Raw genomic sequence first — 23,322 nt, forward strand, 5'->3', positions numbered from 1 at the left:
AGTATGTATGTAGCATGCATGTAGTATGTATGTAGCATGCAGTATGTATGTAGCATGTATGTAGTATGTATGTAGTATATATGTAGTATGTATGTAGCATGTAGTATGTATGTAGCATGCATGTAGTATGTATGTAGTATTTTTTTTTTTTTAACATTTAACACATTAGCCGGATGATGGGACTACTACTGTCCCATCATTGGCTAATGTGTCAATCACTGTCATGGTAGCAGGCATCGCCCGATGGGACTTGTAGTCCCATCGGACGATGCTTGCACAGACCCCCGGACATCAGCACAGCCCCCCGGCAGGCCGGCACAGCCCCCCGGCAGGCCGGTACAGACCCCCACAGGGTGCACAGACCACCGGCAGGCCGGCACAGCCCCCCGGCAGGCCGGTACAGACCCCGGGCAGTCCACACAGCCCCCCCGGCAGGCCGGCACAGCCCCCCGGCAGGCCGGCAGAGACCCCCGGAAGGCCCGAAATGACGGCGCATCATGATGCGCACACACCGCGCATCATGATGACGTCAGTCTGTCAATCAACTTTGAACTTCCGATTCCGATGCCGAATTCCGATATTGAAAAAATATCGGAAGTTGGTATCGGAATTCCAATACAGCAAGTATCGGCCGATACCCAATACTTGCGGTATCGGAATGCTCAACACTAATCGTCACCGACAATCACCATCTTGGTCGATCCCTCAGAGTTTTGTAAAACCTCATAGGTGTCAGACATCCATGCCCACTGATAGGTTAAGTGTGGAGGATGACCATAATACTGATGAGCATGTTGTAGCTGGTATTCAACTATTGTCCTCTGGTGCTCACAATGCCCTGCCAACATGTATAGTGTGGAGTTCCAGCACGGTTAAGGCACACACCAGTTGATGAGTTGGTACTTGGAAGCATTGGTGCAGCACTGCCAGACCAGTGGCAGTTGTAGTTGACTTATGGAAATGGACGCACACTTGCTAAGCTTAAGAACCTCCACCAGGTTATTGTCATTATCACACACGACTATGCCTGGTTGTAGGTTCAATTGCAAGAGCCACAGATCTGTCTGGTCTGTTATACCTTTCCACAATTCTGCATCGGTGTGCTGTTTGCCACCTAAACAAATTAGTTTCTGCAGAGCTTGTTGCTGCTTCACTGAGGCAATGCTGCAGTGCTTCCAGCTTATGACTGAAATGGATGACATGCTCCGAGAAGACAATTCGGAGATGAGGGATGAGAAGGTGGAGGGAATTCAGTAACTGGTGTAGGAGGTAGAGGAAACCATGATGGAACTAGGGCGCGCAATCCTCACCGTTGGTAGCACGTCTGCCATTCCAGGGTCTGACTCGATCCCGGCCTTCACAATGCTTGCCCAGTGTGCCATCAGGGAAATGTAGCTTTCCTGGCCATAAGCACTTGCCCATGTGTTGGTAGTTAAGTGGACCTTCCTAGTAAACGCGTTGGTTGGTTAATGTTATGGGACATGTCCTGGTGTAATGCGGGGACGGCACATTGGGAAAAGTATTGGTGGATGGGGACCAAGTATCAAGGAACTGCCACTGCCATGAGGTTATGGAAGGCTTCAGTGTACACAAGCCTAACTGGCAACATTTCCTTGGCAAGCAGTCTGGAAATGTGCCCAATTAATGTTTAGGCCAGTGGATTGGTGGTTGGGTATTTTAATTTGTGTTTCAAGGCCAGGGGTAGGATCAGCTGAACGCTGCCCTGGGACAAAGAATTGGATGTGGTTGCTGATGGTATTTACAAATCTGCAACAATTGCAGGGCGGGAGGCACTGCAGTGGATTGGCAACACGAAACACAGATGAAGAGACAGTGGTATCACCCACAGACACTGATTGTTAACCCAGGCACTCAGGCCTCTTAGTCTGGTGCTTTGATGACCTGTGCCTGAGCATGCTAGGGGTGGACAGGCTGGTAGTGGTTAGGACCCTGCTGATCTTGGAATGGCAAGAGTTTGCAAATGACCATTCTTCAATTGTCCGCACTTTCTCTAAAAAAGTACCAGACTGGGGAACATTTAACCCTTGGCCTGGCCTCATGTGAGTGTTCTGCTGAACATTTACCCACCTTCTCTCTCTGGCCATCCCACTGTCTCTTTCAGGCTGTTGCAGTGCTGCAGATTCCTCTCCCTCTGTGCTGCTCTCCTCGCTCTGCATGGTACCTTCTCAGGTTGGGTCAGTGACTTCATTGTGCACCACCTCATCTTCCATTTCTGAATTTTTATTCTCCTGACTTGTTGACTTAACAACATCACTTGTCTCCTGAGACTCACTATGGTGGAAGGAAGGAGGATCAGGATGAGGATTATGTGGTCCAGATTCTTGGCTAGCATACCTCCCAGCTTTTGAAGAAGGTAAAGAGGGACAAAGGCTGCGGCACGCGCAGCGTGTCATGGCAAATTTTAGGCCATGCCCCACAACCACACCCATTTCACAACTAGACACACCCATGTCCATGCCCCAACTGCACCCATTTAGCACTGCTGATCAGACTGACTGGTACTGAGGGCACAGTGGCTGGCATTACAGGCACAGTGGATGGCATTATGGGCACAGTGGCTGGTACTGTTGGCACATTGACTGGTACTGAGGAAAAGGAAGAACAGAGAGAGAAAGAAAGAAAGAAAGAACAGAGAGGGAAAGAAAGAGAACAGAGAACAAGAAAGAAACAGGGGAAAGAAAGAACAGAGAGCAAGAAAGGGGAAAGAAAGAACAGAGAGAAAGAAAAAAGAAAAAAAACAGAGAGAGAAAGAAAGAGGGGACCGAAAAAAAGAACAGAGAGAGAGAAAGAAAGAGAAAGAAAGAACAGAGAGCGAGAAAGAACAGAGAGAAAGAAAGAGGGGAAAGAAAGAGAACAGAGAGAGAAAGAAAGAACAGAGAGAAAGAAAGGAAGAACAGAGAGAGAAAGAAAGAACAGAGAGAGAAGGAAAAAGATTGCAGAGAGAAAGAGAGAGGGGAAAGAGAAAGAAAGAACAGAGCGAAAGAAAGAGCAAAGAGAAAGAGAAAGAAAGAGGGGACAGAAAAAAAGAACAGAGAGAGAAAAAAAGAAAGAGGGGAAAGAAAGAACAGAGAGGGAGAGAGAAAGAAAGGGGAAAGAAAGAACAGAGAGAGAAAGAAAGAACAGAGAGAAAGAAAGAGGGGACAGAAAAAAGAACAGAGAGAGAGAAAAATAGAAAGAGGGGAAAGAAAGAACACAGAGGGTGAGAGAAAGAAAGAAAAAGAGAGAAAGAAAGAAGGAAGGAAATAAAGAAAGAAAGAAAGAAAGAGGGGAAAGAAAGAACATAGAGAGAGAAAGAACAGAGAGAAAGAAAGAGGGGAAATAAAGAGAACAAAGAAAGAAAGAAATAACAGAGAGAGAAAGAAAGATTAGAGAGAGAAAGAAAGAAAGATTAGAGAGAAAAAGAAAGAGGGGGAAGAGAGAGAAAGAACAGAGCGAAAGAAAGACCAGAGAGAAAGAGAAAGAAAGATGGGAAAGAAAGAAGCAGAGAGAGAAAGAAAGAAAGAACAGAGAGAAAGAAAGAGGGGACAGAAAAAAGAACAGAGAGAGAAAAAAAGAATAGTGGAAAGAAAGAAAGAACAGAGAGAGAGAGAAAGAAAGAGGGGAAAGAATAGAGAGAGAGAGAAAGAAAAAGAAAAAACAGAGAGAGAAAGAACACAGGGAGAGAAAGAACAGAGAGTGAACAGAGAGAGAAAGAAGGAACAGAGAAAGAAAGAACAGAGAGAAAGAGAAAGAAAGAGGGGAAAGAAAGAAACAGAGAGAGAGAAAGAGCAGAGAGAGAAAGAAAGAGGGGAAATAAACAGAGAGAAAGAAAGAAAGAGAGAAAGAGCAGAGAGAAAGAAATAGGAGACAGAAAAAAAGAACAGAGAGAGAAAGAAAGAGGGGAAAGAAAGAACAGAGAGAAAGAAAGAAAAAAGAAAGAAAAAAAACAGAGAGAGAAAGAAAGAGTGGACAGAAAAAATCAGAGAGAAAAAAGAAAGAGGAGAAAGAAAGAAGAAAGAAAGAAAAAGAACAGATAAAGAAATAAAGTGGACAGAAAAAAAGAACAGAAAGAGAGAAATAATAATGAGGGGAAAAGAAAGAACAGAGAGGGAGAGAGAAAGAAGGAGGGGAAAGAAAGAACAGAGAGAAAGAAAGAGAAAGAAAGAACAGAGAGAGAAAGAACAGAGAAAGAAAGAAAGAAAGAAAGAACAAAAAGACAGAGAGAAAGAACAAAGAAAGAAAGAAAGAACAGAGAGAGAGAGGAAAGAAAAAATGGAAAGAGAGAAAGAAAGAGGGGAAAGAAAGAAAACAGAGAGAGAAGAAAATAAAGAACAGAGAGAGAGAAAGGAAGAACAGAGAGAGAAAGAAAGAACAGAGAGAGAAAGAAAGAGGGGAAAATAAAAAAAGAAAGAAAGAAAGAAGAGAGAGAAACAGAGAGAGAGAAAGAAATAAAGATTCTATAAAGATATTATAGCAGCCTGGCTCCCATTGTAGTGCCCACCTGAGCCTCCCGGTGCAGGACATATGATCCACTCACATGTCCGGCATCCCCGATTGCAAGGCATTGCAAGGCAATCCCGCTGTCCACGCTGTCAGAGGAGGACATGGTGATGGATCTGAAGCATTCCCTGAAATGCCTCCATGGTTCCATCACAATCTCCTCCTGAAATTGCCTCATTTCCAGTCAGCTTCCAGCATGTCACTTCCGGTGGAATGTCACGTACGAATTTTAAAGTGCTGCTCGGGGCTCCACCGTGTACTCCTGTGTCCACAAGAAAAGTAACCTCCCCACTGGGGCAGAGGGGCAGACTCGAAATCGGGACTGTCCTGCTGGATCCGGGACGGTTGGGAGGTATGAATGCTCCCAACCATACACCTTGTACACACATGGCTCCGCACACCTCATACACACACGGTTCCGCTTTGTATGCTTCGCATACACACGGCTCTGCTCCGTACACCTCGCACACACACGGCTCCACTAAGTATACACATGGCTTCACTCCATAAACCTCATACACATGTGGCTCTGCACCGTACACCTTCTACACACGTGGCCACGCTCTGTACACCATGTAAACACATGGCTCCACTCCGTAAACCATGTACACATGGGCTTTGCTCCATACACCTCATACACACACACGGCTCCGCTCCATACACATCTCCACTCTGTACACTTCATACACATGCAGTTCCGCTCCATACACCTCGTACACACACAGCTCTGCTCTGTACACAACGTACACACGTGGCTCTGCTCCGTACACCCCGTACACACGCTGCTCCACTCAGTACACCTCGTACACATGCAGTTCAGCTCCGAACACCTCGCACACACTCGGCTCCACTCGGTACACCTTGTACACATGCATCTCTGCTACATCCACCCTTTAAACCCCTCCTGACCCCACACATAAACTTCCCTCATCCAGCACCATGACGACCAGCACAGCAGAGTCCTGCATACATCGAGGCTCCTCATCATGTGACCCATGACTCCTCCCCTCCTGCGACCTCATCGCAGGTCCTGTGCCACAGAAGAGAACAGCCTAGCAACGTCATTGCAGGCTGTAAGGGGCTGCGGTGGGTCTCTGGGAGCTCGAGGATGGGGTCGGTGCATGGGGGGCATGTGGCTTATCTCCCTGCAGTGCGGGAAAAATAGAGTCCCGGGCGGGACAGTGGGTGGGTGGTGCAAAAACGGGACTGCCCCGTGGAATCCAGGACGGTTGGGATCTATGGGCTAGTGTGAATGGACTATGTGGATGACAGGTTGGTGCTGGTAAACATACTGGAAGTTTTATCTGCTGTCCAACTGACAACCTGTTCACATTGTCCTGGCTTCAAGAGTAGTATCTCACACACCCATGCAGAGACAGGAAGCTAAGTCTTGTGGATGAGCGTGTATTCGTTGTGCTCTCACAGCCCACGTGTTTCACCTGTCCCACGTCATCGGTCTCTGCATGCACCATCAGATCAGCAGCACATGCACTTCCCTGTCCCTTAAGCATGCTTTACACATTTTGAATTAGGTATATATGTCTGCAAACTTTCTGTTATTAATCAAGAAAAGAAAATATGTAGCCCTGAAAAGTACTTTTATTGTTAAGTTGCAGCAACAGTATATCTATAGAAGTACTGTAAGGCCATAGACCCTGCCTATATGCCTCTAATCCAAAACTATCTATCCTCCATCCACCACACTGAATGCAGGTAACAGTGGATTTACTAGAGAAAAGACAGTATGTGGCCCTGAAAAGGACTTTTGTTTTAATGGTGCAGCAGCAGTATACAAGTACGGCAATAGCAATTAAACACTGCCTATATGATTGCTTTAATCTAGGCTCTCCCTCCTATATCGACTCTCCCGCTACTGTTTCAGAGGAGGAAAGTGTGTTGAGCAGCACATCACCGTGTCTTATATAGACCCGATGATGCGATGTGGCCGGCCAATCACAGTAATAACAGTAGCCAATATGGCTTTGGCATTACATTGCTAGGCAGGCAATCCCTCTATGTTTATTGGCTGTCTAACAGCTGCGAAATATGCAGGGTGGGGACTTGAGCATGGCACTTGAGTACCCGGGATACTCGATTGAGTAACGAGCATAGCCAAGGACCCTAATGCTTGATTAAGTATCGAGCAGTGGCGAGCATACTTGCTTATCACTAGTAATGAGACTATGGAAATTGTTGTTACATTTCATAATCAAACTGTGGACCATACAGGAGCCACAGTACTAATTAAATGCAGGCAGTATCACTATTAGATATTTTAACAGTGACTTGACTTTTGGGAAATATTTTATATGTTTTAGGTCTATTAATTCTGAGAAAATTGGTGCAAGTTTAAAACTTGAGACTCCCACCAAGTGCCCAAAAGACTTCTAAAAATGCACAACTCAAGAAACAAAAGCCTATGACTTCCTTCTGCATTCACTCTAAATTGTGTGCTCTCCTGTCTCCTGAGAAGTGCTTTTCTAAGAAGTCTTTTGAATGACTGGAGCAGGTCTCAACACCAAGTTCCCCACCGAACTGGTCAGAATTAATAGTCCTAAAACGTCTAAAAATATCTTCTAATAGTTTAGTTACTCTATAAGGTGCATTTACAATATTCAAAAACTGATTATGGGATTATTTCAAACAGGCTATCAATCACGATTCATAAGCAAATTTTTTGTTCATCAGGTGAATTGATTTTTAAGCTTACTTAAAGGGACTCAGTCACCCCTAAAATGCCAATAAGAATGCATAAACATTTATATATAGTGAATGTAGCCCAAATAAAAGTCCACCAAAGCCCCCTCATTTGCATTAAAAGTTATGTTCTCAGGCATTGTAGCAGTAACATGTAAAATGCTAGTATGGTTTTTATAGGGGCTAAGACCCCTAAAACACTGTATAGCCCATTTAAGGCTAAGTTCACAGACACTGGCTACAGGGCAAGTGGGAAGAGCGAGGCTAAGTGCCAGAATTAACGCATCTTAGAGATGCACCTTTCCTGGGGCGGCTGAGAGCTGATGTTTTTAGCCTGGGGGGCAGTATCCATGACCCCTTCCTAGGCTATTAATATCAGTACGCAACTGTCTGCATAGCCTTTGCTGGTTATTAATTATAAGGGGATCCACGTCATTTTTTTAGGGTCCCCATTTTAATAGCAAGTAAAGACTAATTATACTGCTGTGAGCTGATATTAATAGCCTGGGAAGCTCCATGGGTATTACCCCCTTTCCATACTAGAAATATCTGCCCCCATCTGTTGGCTTTCCCTCTGCTAGCTACGAAAATTGCATGGGAGCCCACAACTTTTTTTCGGAAAAATAATCTTTTATTAATTAAATACATGTCTGGTAAATAGCACAGACGCTGTACTAATTGTATTTGTCACTGACATCTATATATCTACCTATTTAATTTGTCTTTAATGTATGGAATCCATCTCTTCTGTCCTGTCAGCTCCTGCAGTGATTTTACAGAACACGGCAGATTACTTACCGGCTTTTCTTCTATCTATCTATTTATCTATCTATCTATTTATGTAATACTCTGTATGTACATATATATATGTGTCACAGACACCTCTCTCTCTTTATATACATATATATATATACATATATCTATATATATAAAAGTGAATGTATGTATGTGTGTGTGTATCACCAACCAATCACGAAGCATCTTTTATTTCACCAGAGCTGTTTAAAAGAAGCTGAGCTGTGATTGGTTGCTATGAGCAACAGTTTTCCTTGCAACCAATCACTAAGCAAAGAAGCTGAGCTGTGATTAGCTGCTATGAGCAATAGCTTTCTCACTCCATGACAACACCTCAGCAGACACTGCCATGGTGGGAGAGATCTAATATCCCCGGGATCATAAGCTCCCAGCCATTGTCTGCACCTAGAAAGGAGCAGAGAGCACATAACAGAAATGAATCCCCCCTCCCTGCCCATATACCCATCACACATCCTCCATCCCGTAGGCACATCTTCCCTCTTAAATGGATACCGGGTATGGAAGTTAGGATGTGGGATATTAGGTGTAGTAGTCCGATGGCTCTGGCTGATGGGATGATGTGGGATATTAGGGGTAGTAATTCCGGTGGCTCTGACGGAATGATGTGGGATATTAGGGGTAGTAGTCCGGTGGCTCTGGCTAAGGGATGATGTTGGATATTAGGGGTAGTAGTCTGATGGCTCTGGCTGATGAGATGATGTGGAATAATAGGGGTAGTAGTCCAGTAGCTCTGATGGGATGATGTGTGATATTAGGGGTAGTAGTCCAGTGGTTCTGATGGGATGATGTGGAATATTAGGGGTAGTAGTCTGGTGGCTCTGGCTGATGGGATGATGTGGGATATTATGGGTAGTAGTCCGGTGGCTCTGATGGGATGATGTGGAATATTAGGGGTAGTAGTCGGGTTGCTCTGGCTGATGGGATGATGTGGGATATTAGGGGTAGCAGTCCGGCGGCTGTGACGGGATGATGTGGGATATTAGTGGTAGTTGTACGGTGTCTCTGGCTGACAGGATGATGTGGGATATTAGGGGTAATAGTCTGGTGGCTTTGATGGGATGATGTGGGATATTAGGGGTAGTAGTCCGGTGGCTCTGGCTGACGGGATGATGTGGGATATTAGGGGTAGTAGTCCAGTGGCTCTGGCTGATGGAATGATGTGGGATATTATAGTGAATGTGGCTATGTGGAGCGGGCGGGGCTGTACACTTAGCTTTATATATAGATATAATCATTATAATTTGTTATAACTAACCGTAGTTAGTTACTATGCCAGGGCAGCAACGGGCCCTGCAGGTAGTATATAAATATATATATATATATATATACTAACTAAAGAGCCCGGCGTTGCCTGGACATAGTAACCAACTGTTTTTAGCTATAAAAAATTATAATGATTATATTGCACATAAAACCGTGCATCTAATCCTATCCTGTGTGATACTGACTGCTTAGCCATGTATCTAATCCTATTCTGTGTTATACTGTCTGCTGAGCCGTGTATCTAATACTATTCTATGTGATACTGTGTGCTGAGCTGTGTATCTACACTGTGTGCAGAATTATTAGGCAAATGAGTATTTTGATCACATCATCCTTTTCATACATGTTGTCCTACTCCAAGCTGTATAGACTTGAAAGCCAACTGCCAATTATGTAAATCAGGTGATTTTGCATCTCTGTAATGAGGAGGGTGTGGTCTAATGACATCAACACACTATATAAGGTGTGCTTAATTATTAGGCAACTTCCTTTCCTTTGGCAAAATGGGTCAGAAGAAAGATTTGACTAGTCTGAAAAGTCAAAAATTGTGAGATGTCTTGCAGAGGGATGCAGCAGTCTTGAAATTGCCAAACTTTTGAAGTGTGATCACCGAACAATCAAGCGTTTCAAGGCAAATATCCAACAGGGTCGCAAGAAGCGTGTTGATAAAAAAAGGCGCAAAATAACTGCCCATGAATTGAGGAAAATCAGCTTTACAGAAGGTCTCACTTTATGGCAAAAGCTGCATGGGAACTTTCTCACACAGCAATGCCAAAAGTGAGACTAGAGACTATTTTTTTTTACAGTGGCAGAGGAATACAGTGCGGAAGGATACCTACCTCCCGTCATTGGATTCCTGGAGCCCCTAGAGAACGGTCGCATCAGCTGATGCTGCTGTTCTCCACGGGAGATCGTCGTGGGACACTCGTGGATTTCTGTGGAACAGGGAGTATTTGGTGGTTTGTTTTTTTCATATTTTTTTCACAGATGACACTGGCTTCGGGGAACAATGTGACAAGTAATGGTGAGTATGTACTCTATGTTATATGTACTGTATATCTATATGTATGTATTGTATGAATGTATGAATGTATTGTATGTAGTATGTAGTATGTATGTAGTATGTAGTATATCTGTAGCATGTTTTATGTATGTTGTATGTATGTTGTATGAATGTAGTATATATGTAGTATGTATGTATGTTGTATGTATGTTGTATAAATGTAGTATATATTAAGTATGTATGTAGTATGTATGTAGTATGTAGTATGTATGTATGTTGTATGAATGTTGTATATATGTAGTATATATGTAGTATGTATGTATGCTGTATGAATGTAGTATATATGTAGTATGTATGTAGTATGTATGTATGCTGTATATATGTAGTATGTATGTAGTATGTATGTATGTTGTATGAATGTTGTATATATGTAGTATGTATGTATGCTGTATGAATGTAGTATGTATGCAGTATGTATGTATGTTGTATTAATGTTGTATGTATGTAGTATGTAGTGTGTATGTATGCTGTATGAATGTAGTATATATGTAGTATGTATGTAGTATGTATGTATGTTATATGAATGTAGTATATATGAAGTATGTATGTAGTATGTAGTATGTATGTTGTATGAATGTTGTATGAATGTTGTATGTATGTAGTATGTATGTAGTATGTATGTTTGTGTTTTGTTTTTTTTCTTACATTCAACACATTAGCCGGATGATGGGACTACTACTGTCCCATCATTGGCTAATGTGTCAATCACTGTCATTGTAGTAGGCATCGCCCGATGGGACTTCAAGTCCCATCGGACGATGCCTGCACACACACACACAGACTCCCGGCAGGCCCATACAGACCGCCGGCAGCCGGCACAGACCCCCGGTAGCCGGTACAGACCCCCGGCAGGCCCGTACAGACCGCCGGCAGCCAGCACAGACCCCCTGGCAGCCGGCACAGACCCCCGGCAGGCCTGTACAGACCCCCGGCAGCCGGCACAGACCCCCCGGCAGCCGGCACAGACCCCCGGCAGGCCCATACAGACCCCTGGCAGCCAGCACAGACCCCCAGCAGGCCCGTACAGACCGCCGGCAGCCGGCACAGACCCCCGTTAGGCCCGTACAGACCCCTAAGAGGCCCGCACAGAGCCCGCCCGCACACACAGACACGCACAGTGTCCGCCCACGCACCGCCCACACTCTTCCCCCTGCCGAAATGGATGTACAAGGAAAGAAAGGGTTTTTTTTAAATCCGATATTTCTGTCCCATTGACTTGAATGGGACTTCCGGTATCGGAATCGGCGATACCCGATACTTTTTGTGTATCGGGCCGATCCAATCCAATCCGATATTTCTGGATATCGGATGGTATCGCTCAACACTAGTGACTGTGCAAAATTTTGTGGTTGTAGCTACAACGGAGCAGATGCCAATGCATTCATACACTTTTTCCCCATTATGTAGATAGGGGTAAAATTGTTTGGTGAATTGGAATGCGCGGGGTTAAAATTTCGCCTCACAACATAGCCTATGACGCTCTCGGGGTCCAGACGTGTGAGTGTGCCATATTTTGTGGCTGTAGCTGCGACGGTGTGGATGCCAGTCCTGGACATACATACATACATACATACACACCCACATTGAGCTTTATATATTATATATATATATATATGTGTATTCTATGTGTTTATATCTATTCTATCTATTCTATTCTAACCTGTCAGTGTGATTTTACTGTACGCGCACACAAATTGACGGCTTTTCTTCTATCTATCTATCTATCTATCTATCTACCATATATATATATATATATATATATATTTGTGTGTGTTTTGACGAATATTTCCTTTGAAAACGATGTGTAAATGACAGAGAATTGCTGTATGTAAAAGCTCATGTTAAAATCGCATTGCAATCGGATAGCAATCGCACTGCACTCAGATGTAAATTAGATGCTAGGTGTGAAAATCGCATTGTACCCGCATGACACTCGTCTGTTTTTTTGGTCCTAATGTTGGAACTTTTTTTCACGCATATGGGTATGAACACTAAAACTCATTCTCAGTGGCATTACTGAACTATTCTTTAAAGGAACCCATAGATAAGAGAAGCAATATTTGCTGTTATATACAACAGATGTCACTCAGATTATGTGGGTCACAAATCATTACTGGTATGTGTTTAAATTGAAAAATGGTGTCAGATTAGGCTGTGGAACGTGGCATAGCTAAAGAGATGTCAATAGATTTATGTTTTGTATGGGGAGTAGTGCAGCATCTGCTCTGTTCCTCTAGATGGTATATCATTTGATTCCATAAACACTAGGCACCAACTCACTTTCCTAAATATGTGCTCGGATTTGACACAGCTGTAAACCTGAAGTTTTATGGCCACCATATTCATAACTTCTCAATAAATACATGTGCTGTAATTACTTTTCACCTTAGATTTATGGCCAAGATTTTCTCATCATTATTAGATTTGCTGCTACGTTTGAATGACATATGAGGCTTTTTGGGTTGCAAAATCATTAGGCAATCTCCCATAAGGGACAATGTTTGAATGGTTTCAAACTGAAAGTTGTTATTCCTGAATTAAAATCAAACATTATTTCAAAGCAGTTTAAAAATTTTTTTAAACAATACACACAAAAGCTGCCACCACGTGGAAAAATCTACAAAAAAAACATTTTTTTTATAAACCTGGACACATAACTGCTCCTATATACCTTTTAGCCTAAGGTTTTTTTTATGTATGTATATCAACCTGTTTTTGTGCACGTGAATTTCTGAAGATTAGTTGCCAATAAACTAGAGTCTTAGATGGCTACAATGGCCAGTATAGACGAGTCTTTCTGCCGTATTTTGTAGCCAAACGGTTTTGACATGAAAGATCATGACAAACACTTACTAAAAGCAGAGTTTTATGAGAAAGTTGGTTTGACGTTTAGGGTTTTCTTGGTTGCTGTTAGTTATCATTGGCATAATTGTGAAGCTTTTCATAACAAACACTATACATTCTCTATCTGGCAAATGCCAACTGTTTGTGTTTCCTGTTATGATATTTATCTTCTCTGATCAGGTCAAAGCAAGGTAAGACTGATATGCAATTTAATATCTTATTGTATGACACTGTAGTGCAGAACATAATCTTCACAAACCAACCATTACCAAACACATCATTGAGAAAAGAGTCACCTAAGTTATAATATCTAATGTATGGACAGCCTCAGTCATGGCATCCCATTAGATCTCTAATAAAAGAGAAAAGCATTAGAAAAGTTAGCATAACCTCACTCACCTTGTGATTCTGATAAGAGGTCACAGATATAAAGGCCGTCTCTGAAAACACGTGTGTACAGAAAGCTGTGTTCTTTGATCCAAATGCATTGTTTTCATCTGCTTTGACTATATGTAACCTTGGTTGGTATTTATGCATTGAATTCAATATAATCTGAAATAAAAAAAAATCATAACTTTATTTATAAGTTTGAAAGCTAGATAAATGTATTTTGCCGAAAATGCTAATTTAGATTAAACTGCAGCAAAATAAAACAATATAGCATATATACTGGTATCTCTATTAAGCAGCACTTTGTTTTATTACTCTATTAAAAGTTATGTTTTATTGTATTCATGTTAGGGCTCATTCAGATGTCCAAATTAAACGGACTATGCTTGGACTGCAATGCATTGACTGGCCAATGGATAAGATGTCTGAATGGGCAAACACTTGGCAAATGAGATTTAATGTTAATAAATATAGAGCAATGCACCTAGGAAGGAGTAATCCAATTACTGCATATACATTAAATTGAATATACTCATCAATCTCTACTTGAGACCTATGGATATATATTTTTTAATCCATTCATAGGCGTAGCAGCCAGAACTTTCTCATTTCCATGCAAGCTTCACTATATGACATTTGTGATTTTTTTTGGTGTCTGTAAGGCCATGTCCACACGTTGCATAAATATTATGTTTTTTGTTTTCTGCAGATATCCGCACCAAACTATGCAATAACAATCTTCTATAGCTATTGCGTTTTTGCTGGATTTTTCATGCTTTTTCCCTCTTATTTGATGCATTTTTAGTCCAGATGTGAAGCAGAATTTTAAATGTGGTTGTTATAATACAGAAAACCTGTTTTTTACTTAGTTTTTTTATGCTCCATATAGAAGCCTCTAAAGAAAATATGCACCAAAACCACACAGATCAGCAGTGTCTTTAGGCGCACAGATGGCAAAGTTTTCATGAAATCACATCCACTTTGCTTGGACAATTAAACACAGAAGAATTTCTGTTATTTTCTCTATAAGCTTCTACTGTATGTAGAGCTTGAAAGAAACAAATGTAAAAAATAAAGTGCAGCTTCATTTTTAAGCAGAGAATCAAAGCTTTTCTGTACTATTATAAAAAGCAATAAAATCGTGGCTTCACATCCACACCAAAAGCCCATCAAATAAAGCAGAAAATGTACAAAAGAAATGTAGCAAACACACAAAAATCAAACAAAACTGTTATTTTGTTGTGTGGTCCAGAAACCTGTAGAAAACGTACAGAAAAAAGCAGTAAAAAAACGCAGCATTTACGCTAAATGATTACATGGCCTCATTTTGCTCATTTGTGATGTTTATTATTTTTTAAAAAAGTGAATGAAACATTATTGTATTTGTTTTTCATTACTTTTTAGTAATTTTATAGGAAGTAAAAAAAATAACTGAATGTAAAAGTATGTCAGGAATGATGTAATACTCAAATGTCTATAAAAGTCAAATTTCAGGGTTCATACCAGATGCCTAGTGTCCAATACCGAATCCCAAACACAGACATTTTACCGGATGACTAGTGTTGAGCATTCCGATACTGCAAATATCGGGTATCGGCCGATATTCGCTGTATCGGAATTCCGATACCGAGTACCGATATTTTTTCAATATCAAATACCGGAATCAGAAGTTCCCATAATGCAATGAGCCACTGTTGTGGCTGTGATTGGCTGCTGAAATGATGTCATCATGATGCGCCGTCTGTGCGCATCATGATGCGCGGTCAGTGCGGGCCTGCCGGGGGTCTGTGCCGGCTGCCGGCGGTCTGTACGGGCCTGCCGGAGGTCTGTGCTGGCTGCCGGGAGGTCTGTGCCGGCTGCCGGCGGTCTGTACGGGCCTGCCGGGGGTCTGTGCTGGCTGCCGGCGGTCTGTACGGGCCTGCCGGGGGTCTGTGTGTGTGTGTGTGTGCAGGCATCGTCCGATGGGACTACAAGTCCCATCGGGCTATGCCTGCTACAATGACAGTGATTGACACATTAGCCAATGATGGGACAGTAATAGTCCCATCATCCAGCTAATGTGTTGAATGTAAAAAAACAAAAAAACAAAACATACATACTACATATTACATACATACTACATACATACAACATACATACTACATACATACTTCATATATACTACATTCATACAACATACATACATACTACATACATACTACATATATACTACATTCATACAGCATACATACATACTACATATATACTACATTCATACAGCATACATACATACTACATACATACTTCATATATACTACATTCATACAGCATACATACATACTACATACACACTACATATATACTACATTCATACAGCATACATACATACTACATATATACTAGATTCATACAGCATACATACATACTACATATATACTACATATATACTACATTCATACAGCATACATACATACTACATATATTACATATATACTACATTCATACAACATACATACATACTACATACATACTACATATATACAACATTCATACAACATGCATACTGCATATATACTACATATATACTACATTCATACAGCATACATACATGCTACATATATACTACATATATACTACATTCATACAGCATACATACAAACTACATATATACTACATATATACTACATTCATACAGCATACATACATACTACATATATACAACATTCATACAACATACATACATACTACATACATACACATACTACATATATACTACATTCATGCAACATACATACATACTACATACATACTACATACTTTATATACCACAGTCATACATACATACTACATATATACTACATATATACTACATTCATACAACATACATACTACATACATACTACATACATACTACATATATACTACATTCATACAGCATACATACATACTACATACATACATACAACATACATAAAACATGCTACAGATATACTACATACATACTACATATATACTACATTCATACAACATACATACTACATACATACTACATATATACAACATACATTCATACATACATACTACATATTTACTACATATATACTACATTCATACAACATACATACTACATATATACTACATTCATACAGCATACATAAATACTACATACAACATACATAAAGCATGCTACACATATACTACATACATACTACATATATACTACATTCATACAGCATACATACACACTACATATATACTACATATATACTACATTCATGCAGCATACATACATACTACATACATATATACAACATTCATAAAACATGCTACAGATATACTACATACATACTACATACAATACATTCATACATTCATAAAATACATACATATAGACATACAGTACATATAGCATAGAGTACATACTCACCATTACTTGTCACATTGTTCCCCGAAACCAGTGTCATCTGTGAAAAAAATATGAAAAAAACAAACCACCAAATACTCCCTGTTCCGCAGAAATCCACGAGTGTCCCACAACGATCTCCCGTGGAGAACAGCAGCATCATCTGATGCGACCATTCTCTAGGAGCTCCAGGAAGCCAATGACGGGAGGTAGGTATCCTTCCGCACTGTGTTCCTCTGCCACTGTAAAAAAATAGTCCCTAGTCTCACTTTATGGCAAAAGCTGCCTGGGAACTTTCTCACACAGCAATGCCAAAAGTGAGACTAGGGACCATTTTTTTACAGTAGCGGAGGAATACTGTGCGGAAGGATACCTACCTCCCGTCATTGGATTCCTGGAGCCCCTAGAGAACAGTCGCATCAGCTGATGCTGCTATTCTCCACGGGAGAATGTTGTGGGACACTCATGGATTTCTGCGGAACAGGGAGTATTTGGTGGTTTGTTTTTTTCATATTTTTTTCACAGATGACACTGGCTTCGGGGAACAATGTGACTAGTAATGGTGAGTATGTACTCTATGTTATATGTACTGTATGTCTATAAGTATGTATTGTATGAATGTATGAATGTATTGTATGTAGTAAGTAGTATTTATGTAGTATGTATGTAGTATATCTGTAGCATGTTTTATGTATGTTGTATGTATGTATGTAGTATGTATGTATGTTGTATGAATGTAGTATATATGTAGTATGTATGTATGTTGTATGAATGTAGTATATATTAAGTATGTATGTAGTATGTATGTAGTATGTATGTATGTTGTATGAATGTTGTATATATGTAGTATGTATGCAGTATGCATGTATGCTGTATGAATGTAGTATATATGTAGTATGTATGTAGTATGTATGTATGCTGTATAAATGTAGTATATATGTAGTATGTATGTTGTATGAATGTTGTATATATGTAGTATGTATGTAGTATGTATGTATGCTGTATGAATGTAGTATGTATGTAGTATGTATGTAGTATGTATGTATGTTGTATGAATGTTGTATGTATGTAGTATGTAGTATGTATGTATGCTGTATGAATGTAGTATATATGTAGTATGTATGTAGTATGTATGTTATATGAATGTAGTATATATGAAGTATGTATGTAGTATGTATGTTGTTTGAATGTTGTATGTATGTAGTATGTATGTAGTATGTATGTTTGTGGGTTTTTTTTTACATTCAACACATTAGCTGGATGATGGGACTACTACTGTCCCATCATTGGCTAATGTGTCAATCACTGTCATTGTAGCAGGCATCGCACGATGGGACTTGTAGTCCCATCAGACGATGCCTGCACACACACAGAACACCGGCAGGCCCATACAGACTGCTGGCACAGACCTCCGTCAGGCCCGTACAGACCGCCGGCAGCCAGCACAGACCCCCGGCAGCTGGCACAGACCCCCGGCAGGCCCGTACAGACCCCCGGCAGCCGGCACAGACCCCCGGCAGGCCCTTGCAGACCGCCGGCAGCCGGCACAGACCCCCCCGGCAGGCCCGTACAGACCGCCGGCAACTAGCACAGACCCCCCGGCAGCCAGCACAGACACCCGGCAGGCCCATACAGACCCCCGGCAGCCAGCACAGACCCCCAGCAGACCCGTACAGACCACCGGCAGCCGGCACAGACCCCCGTTAGGCCCATACAGACCCCCGAGAGGCCTGCACAGAGCCCGCCCGCACACACAGACATGCAGTGTCTGCCCACGCACCGCCCACAGTCTTCCCCCCTCCTGAACTGGATGTACAAGGAAAGAAAGGGTTTTTTTTAAATCCGACATTTCTGTCCCATTGGCTTGAATGGGACTTCCGGTATCGAAATCGGCGATACCCAATACTTTTTGTGTATCGGGCCGATCCAATCCGATCTGATATTTCTGGATATCGGATGGTATCGCTCAACACTACGGATGACAGGTTTACTGTTCAGGTTCAGATGCTTAATAAAGTTTGCTGAAAGGCTGCAGCATAGCCAATCAACAAACTTTTAGGCCGTGGGCACTTCCAGAGCCATCACAGCTAGGGCAAGTATTGGCATGGCTGTGATTGGCCCACGCACCATGTGACCCAGTCTATATAAATGCTGGATCACGGGTGTCACCACCATTCTGCTCTGATTAATGTAGGGACAGAACGCAGCTGGAGTGAGGGACAGTTTTAAACTTTGTGTGTACACACTGTGTCAAAAAACTTCTGCGTGCACTCTTCTGTGTGCACTCTGCACTCGCATGTTATTACCTGGCACTGCCGATGGCACTTGGATCGGAGCGTTTGGCCGCATAGCAATACATGCAGCCGCAGGCTCTGCTCCCAAGTGCCGGCTGCAATGCTGGGTATTAACATGTGAGACTCAGCCATGTTTCTCGCATTTGTGATCCCAGCCTCAGTGCCATTATTATCGGCCTGTGGGTTCAGTGCAATGCAGCTCAAATACACCAAATTTTTCTGTGCTGATCAGTACAGCCTGTGATTCATGGTTTTAACTGCTGACTGCTATGTAAGTGTTTGTGTGTTTGATTCCTGGAGAGACCAGATCACAAGTTGAGAATTGTTTATTCATTTAATATAAATGCAAAATTACCAGCCCTGCTACCCAACACGAAGGAGCTAAAGAGCAATAACGATGTCAGAGAGATGAGAGTGAGAGCAAGTTGCAAGACAAAGCCCTTAAAACGTGACAGTCCTGCTGAATCCTAGACAGTTGGGAGCTATGACTGTACTCATCCTCTCCGAGTCCAGCATTGAGTCTCTGCGGCTGCTCCTGGAGTCTGATATTATGTTCTGTGCTGACACCACATCGAATGCTGGAGCAAAAAAAGAGGGCTCAGTGGCTCTGCCTGAGTCCTTAGCTTCACAGATCTTATGTATTGGCTGAAGCGCTGTCGAAGTCACTTCAACACTGCAGATAATAACAGATAAGAGCAGTAATGGGGAATCAGTGCTGAACCTGGGGAGGCTCAGTAAATTTCTTCTGTGTACTGTACTACACATTTTGGACTATGACATCCATATGGAGAAATAAGAGAGAATGCAATAGGTTGTTCCATTAGGTGCAGGACTGTTTTACAACTGCAAAAAAATGGACAATATCAATTATTTGTTCATTCGAGCCATACACTGGTTTAAAAATAGGGACCAGCGAGTTTGCTTATGCACTTGGACTCTGCATCTTATTACACCAACCAGTACTATAAATGGAAAATAGAAGGAGGCATCCTTTGAAAGTTTTGGACTTGTATTAATTTCAAGTTATGCCTCCAAAGAGTTCACATTTATCAGTAATGAACATTCATAATGAATTAAAAAAGTCAAATTCAAAATTATGAGATCAAGACAAAAAATATACTGCTCAAAAAAATAAAGGGAACACTATTCCATTTGCAACAGGCTGTTTGTGTTCCCTTTATTTCTTTGAGCAGTATATTTTTCTGAATATTAGTGCAATCATGCTAAAATTGTACAGTTTCTAAATACCTTTTGAATACTTTATAAAAATCCTATATAGTAATCACTTTTAGGGCTCTTTCAGGTGAGCGCATAATACGGACATGTGCTGTCCGAGTGAAAATCAGACAGTACACTAACCAATGTAAATTCAATAGGGCTGTTCAGATGACAGTTTTTTCACACAAAGTGACTAATTGAAAACAAATCACATCATGCGCCATTCTTTTCCAAGTCTTGAATGAGACTCGCCCATTGAAGTCAATGGGTGTTTACAAAAATCGGATCTCATACAGAACATCTTTGTGGCACCTGATTTTTATGGATACATTTGCATTATTAACCTAGAAAACTGTATTTCATCATCTACATTTTTGAATGTAGATGAATGAAAATGAATCTCACACAGATGTCACAAATATGGCACAATAACATAATAAACGGACACATGGATGACAATATGAAAGAAATTTGGATTAAAATTATCCGAGTGTTCAGGATGAAACACAGATGATTTTCATATAAACCCGGTCTTGCACTTATTTCTATCAGAGGAAAAATGGTTAAACTATTTAGCAAAAAAGTCATAACTATGGAACTGGTGAAACTTTTTTAACATGACCACCAAAGGCTGGGTTCACACGAACGCATTAAATATAATCCAGGAAACCCATCTGATTTTTTTTTCATTTCTCATTTATTATCCAACCGCAATCCATGCAATGTCATCTCTATGAAATCTGCCTGCACTCAGTTTTTAGGCAGCAGCAGCATTTGAACATTTGCAAGACTAGATGCAGTTTTCGTTGTTAAGAAATTGCAATGTATCAATAAAAATCAGATGATATTTGGTGGTTCTGTATGGAATCTGCCGACCCATAAACTTCAATGGGTGAGTCTCATCCAACACAAGGAAGAAACTAGCGCATAGTGTGATTTTCTTCATGTGCAGATTCAGTTAATGAAAAATTGCTCATCTTCACTACGCCATTGAATAACACTGGTCTGAATGCTGTCTCTGCTCTGTCCATTTTTTCATGGACAGCACTCGGCCTAAAAATATGGTCAAGTGAACCCAACCAAAGTTGGAGTGAAAAATTGGTCTTCTAAGGTGCTGGTCTTTTCAAAGAATCAGACACTAATAATAAGAAAACTGAAAATCTAGTCTAGATGGGATGTCAATAATAATAATTATTGTGATTGGTCTCTAAGGACTACTTACATTTGTGATCAGGAATAATGATATTTGAAACAATAAATAGAAAGCAATGCAATTTGGAGAAGGATTGAAAATCGAAAGTAGACTGCTGTTCACTGGAAATACATGTCTTTGTCCAAAGGAAAAATTAACAAAAATGCACAAATTTGAGGAAAATCTTCACAAATGCTAATGGGAAAATTGCCACCATTGTTTCACCAAAAAGTGAAATCAAAGGCCAACAATAAACATGATGAAATCCAGTGACCTATTTCCACCCCAGTTTTTGTTTTCCGGAGTAATGGTATAATTATTGGCATATAAGCTATATTCATATGAACTTTATGAGTATTAAATTTCAGAAGCATCTGTGTCCCAGACAAGGCAGAAGCTGATGACCATCTGGCCTTAGGAGTAACAGCCAAAAATACATTTTTCCCTATCCAAGTAGTAGTACTACTGTTATTTTTAGTAGTTTATTCTCATCCAATTGCATAGCACATTCACACCATGAAAAAAAAAATGTGAGAACGTTAATTTGACACCATCTGTGGTCAGGATATAAAATTCTCACCTCCACCTTACAGAGATTTAACTTAAAGTGTCCATCAGCCTTAACAAAAGCACAATACATTATGTGAATGAGTAAAAAGAACCAATCAGACCATAAAGCAAATAAACAGCTGCATTAGGATGCAGTGTCTGTTGGAGTTTGATTTTTTTTTTAAACACTTTAGTTTTAGCCATTTTAGAGATTATTTCATCTTCAAATTGCTTAACTGTTCACAATAACAGCAATTTTGTCTAGGGATGCCCAAACTTTTACATACCACTGTACAATGTGAGAATATCATTACTAAAAGGGAGTTTCAAGTTCCTGACAAATTTGTCCTACAGAGTGAATTGTGGTAAAATAAAAGAACGTGTACTCACCAGTTAAATCCCCATTCTTGTGCTCAACCGGGCTGGAGCAAGGACATTTTGGGTACTGCTCTGGCCTGCAGTGAGTGGTCACTTTCATACAGTACAAGTTTGCTTCACACATGGTCCCGATTAATCAAAGCTCGTAAAAAGCTTTGAAAAGTCACATAATTTTGGTGCAACTAGTGGCTGTGCTAAACTAAGGCAACTTTTGGAGTTCTCCCGCCATTTTCGCCCAGCTCTGACAAGGTGGGCTGAGATGGGGTGGGCCAATAACGTGGTGACCACTGCTCTTCAAATTCATGACAAGTGGTGGTGTTTGCTACGCCACAAATCTTACTCCACCAAGGTCTGGAGAAGGATATGTGGCAAGGAGCACACAGAGTGCACGCCACTCGTCTATTGCTCTCGATTTTTGAAGAGGTACAGTATATACTTCTTCATGAATCATGAGTGTCTGATCCCAGCACGCCTCCTTATGAAGACCAGAGTAAACAACGCTGGACTTAGTATATCAGACCCAGTGCCTTAATAGAAAATGTGCTACATTTGCTGCAAACTACTGCTTCTTATAAGTTACATTATAGTCTATTGTAAACAATAAAATGTTCTCTAAGCAAGGATTTTTTTTTTTTTTTTTTTCATTTTTGGGTCCTTTGTTTTAATTTTGGTGCATTTTTGGGATCCATTATATGTTTGTTTGTTTTTTCAAATATAGCATGCTCAATATATGGCC

The 23,322-nt window shown here is 41.0% G+C and overlaps 1 protein-coding gene across 1 annotated transcript in view; it reads right to left on the reverse strand.

Moving 5' to 3' along the window:
* The window catches only part of TBX4 (T-box transcription factor 4), a 331,723-nt gene that overhangs the window by 23,574 nt on the left and 284,827 nt on the right, over nucleotides 1–23,322 (reverse strand). The window contains exon 5 of the mRNA XM_073571710.1: nucleotides 13,583–13,735. Within this exon, the coding sequence (XP_073427811.1) occupies nucleotides 13,583–13,735 (153 nt within the window). The remainder of the gene's footprint in view (nucleotides 1–13,582; nucleotides 13,736–23,322) is intronic.

This window comes from Dendrobates tinctorius, unplaced genomic scaffold (assembly GCF_039654945.1).
Source record: "Dendrobates tinctorius isolate UK_male_01 unplaced genomic scaffold, ASM3965494v1 ptg000007l, whole genome shotgun sequence".
Taxonomy (NCBI): Eukaryota; Metazoa; Chordata; class Amphibia; order Anura; family Dendrobatidae; genus Dendrobates; species Dendrobates tinctorius.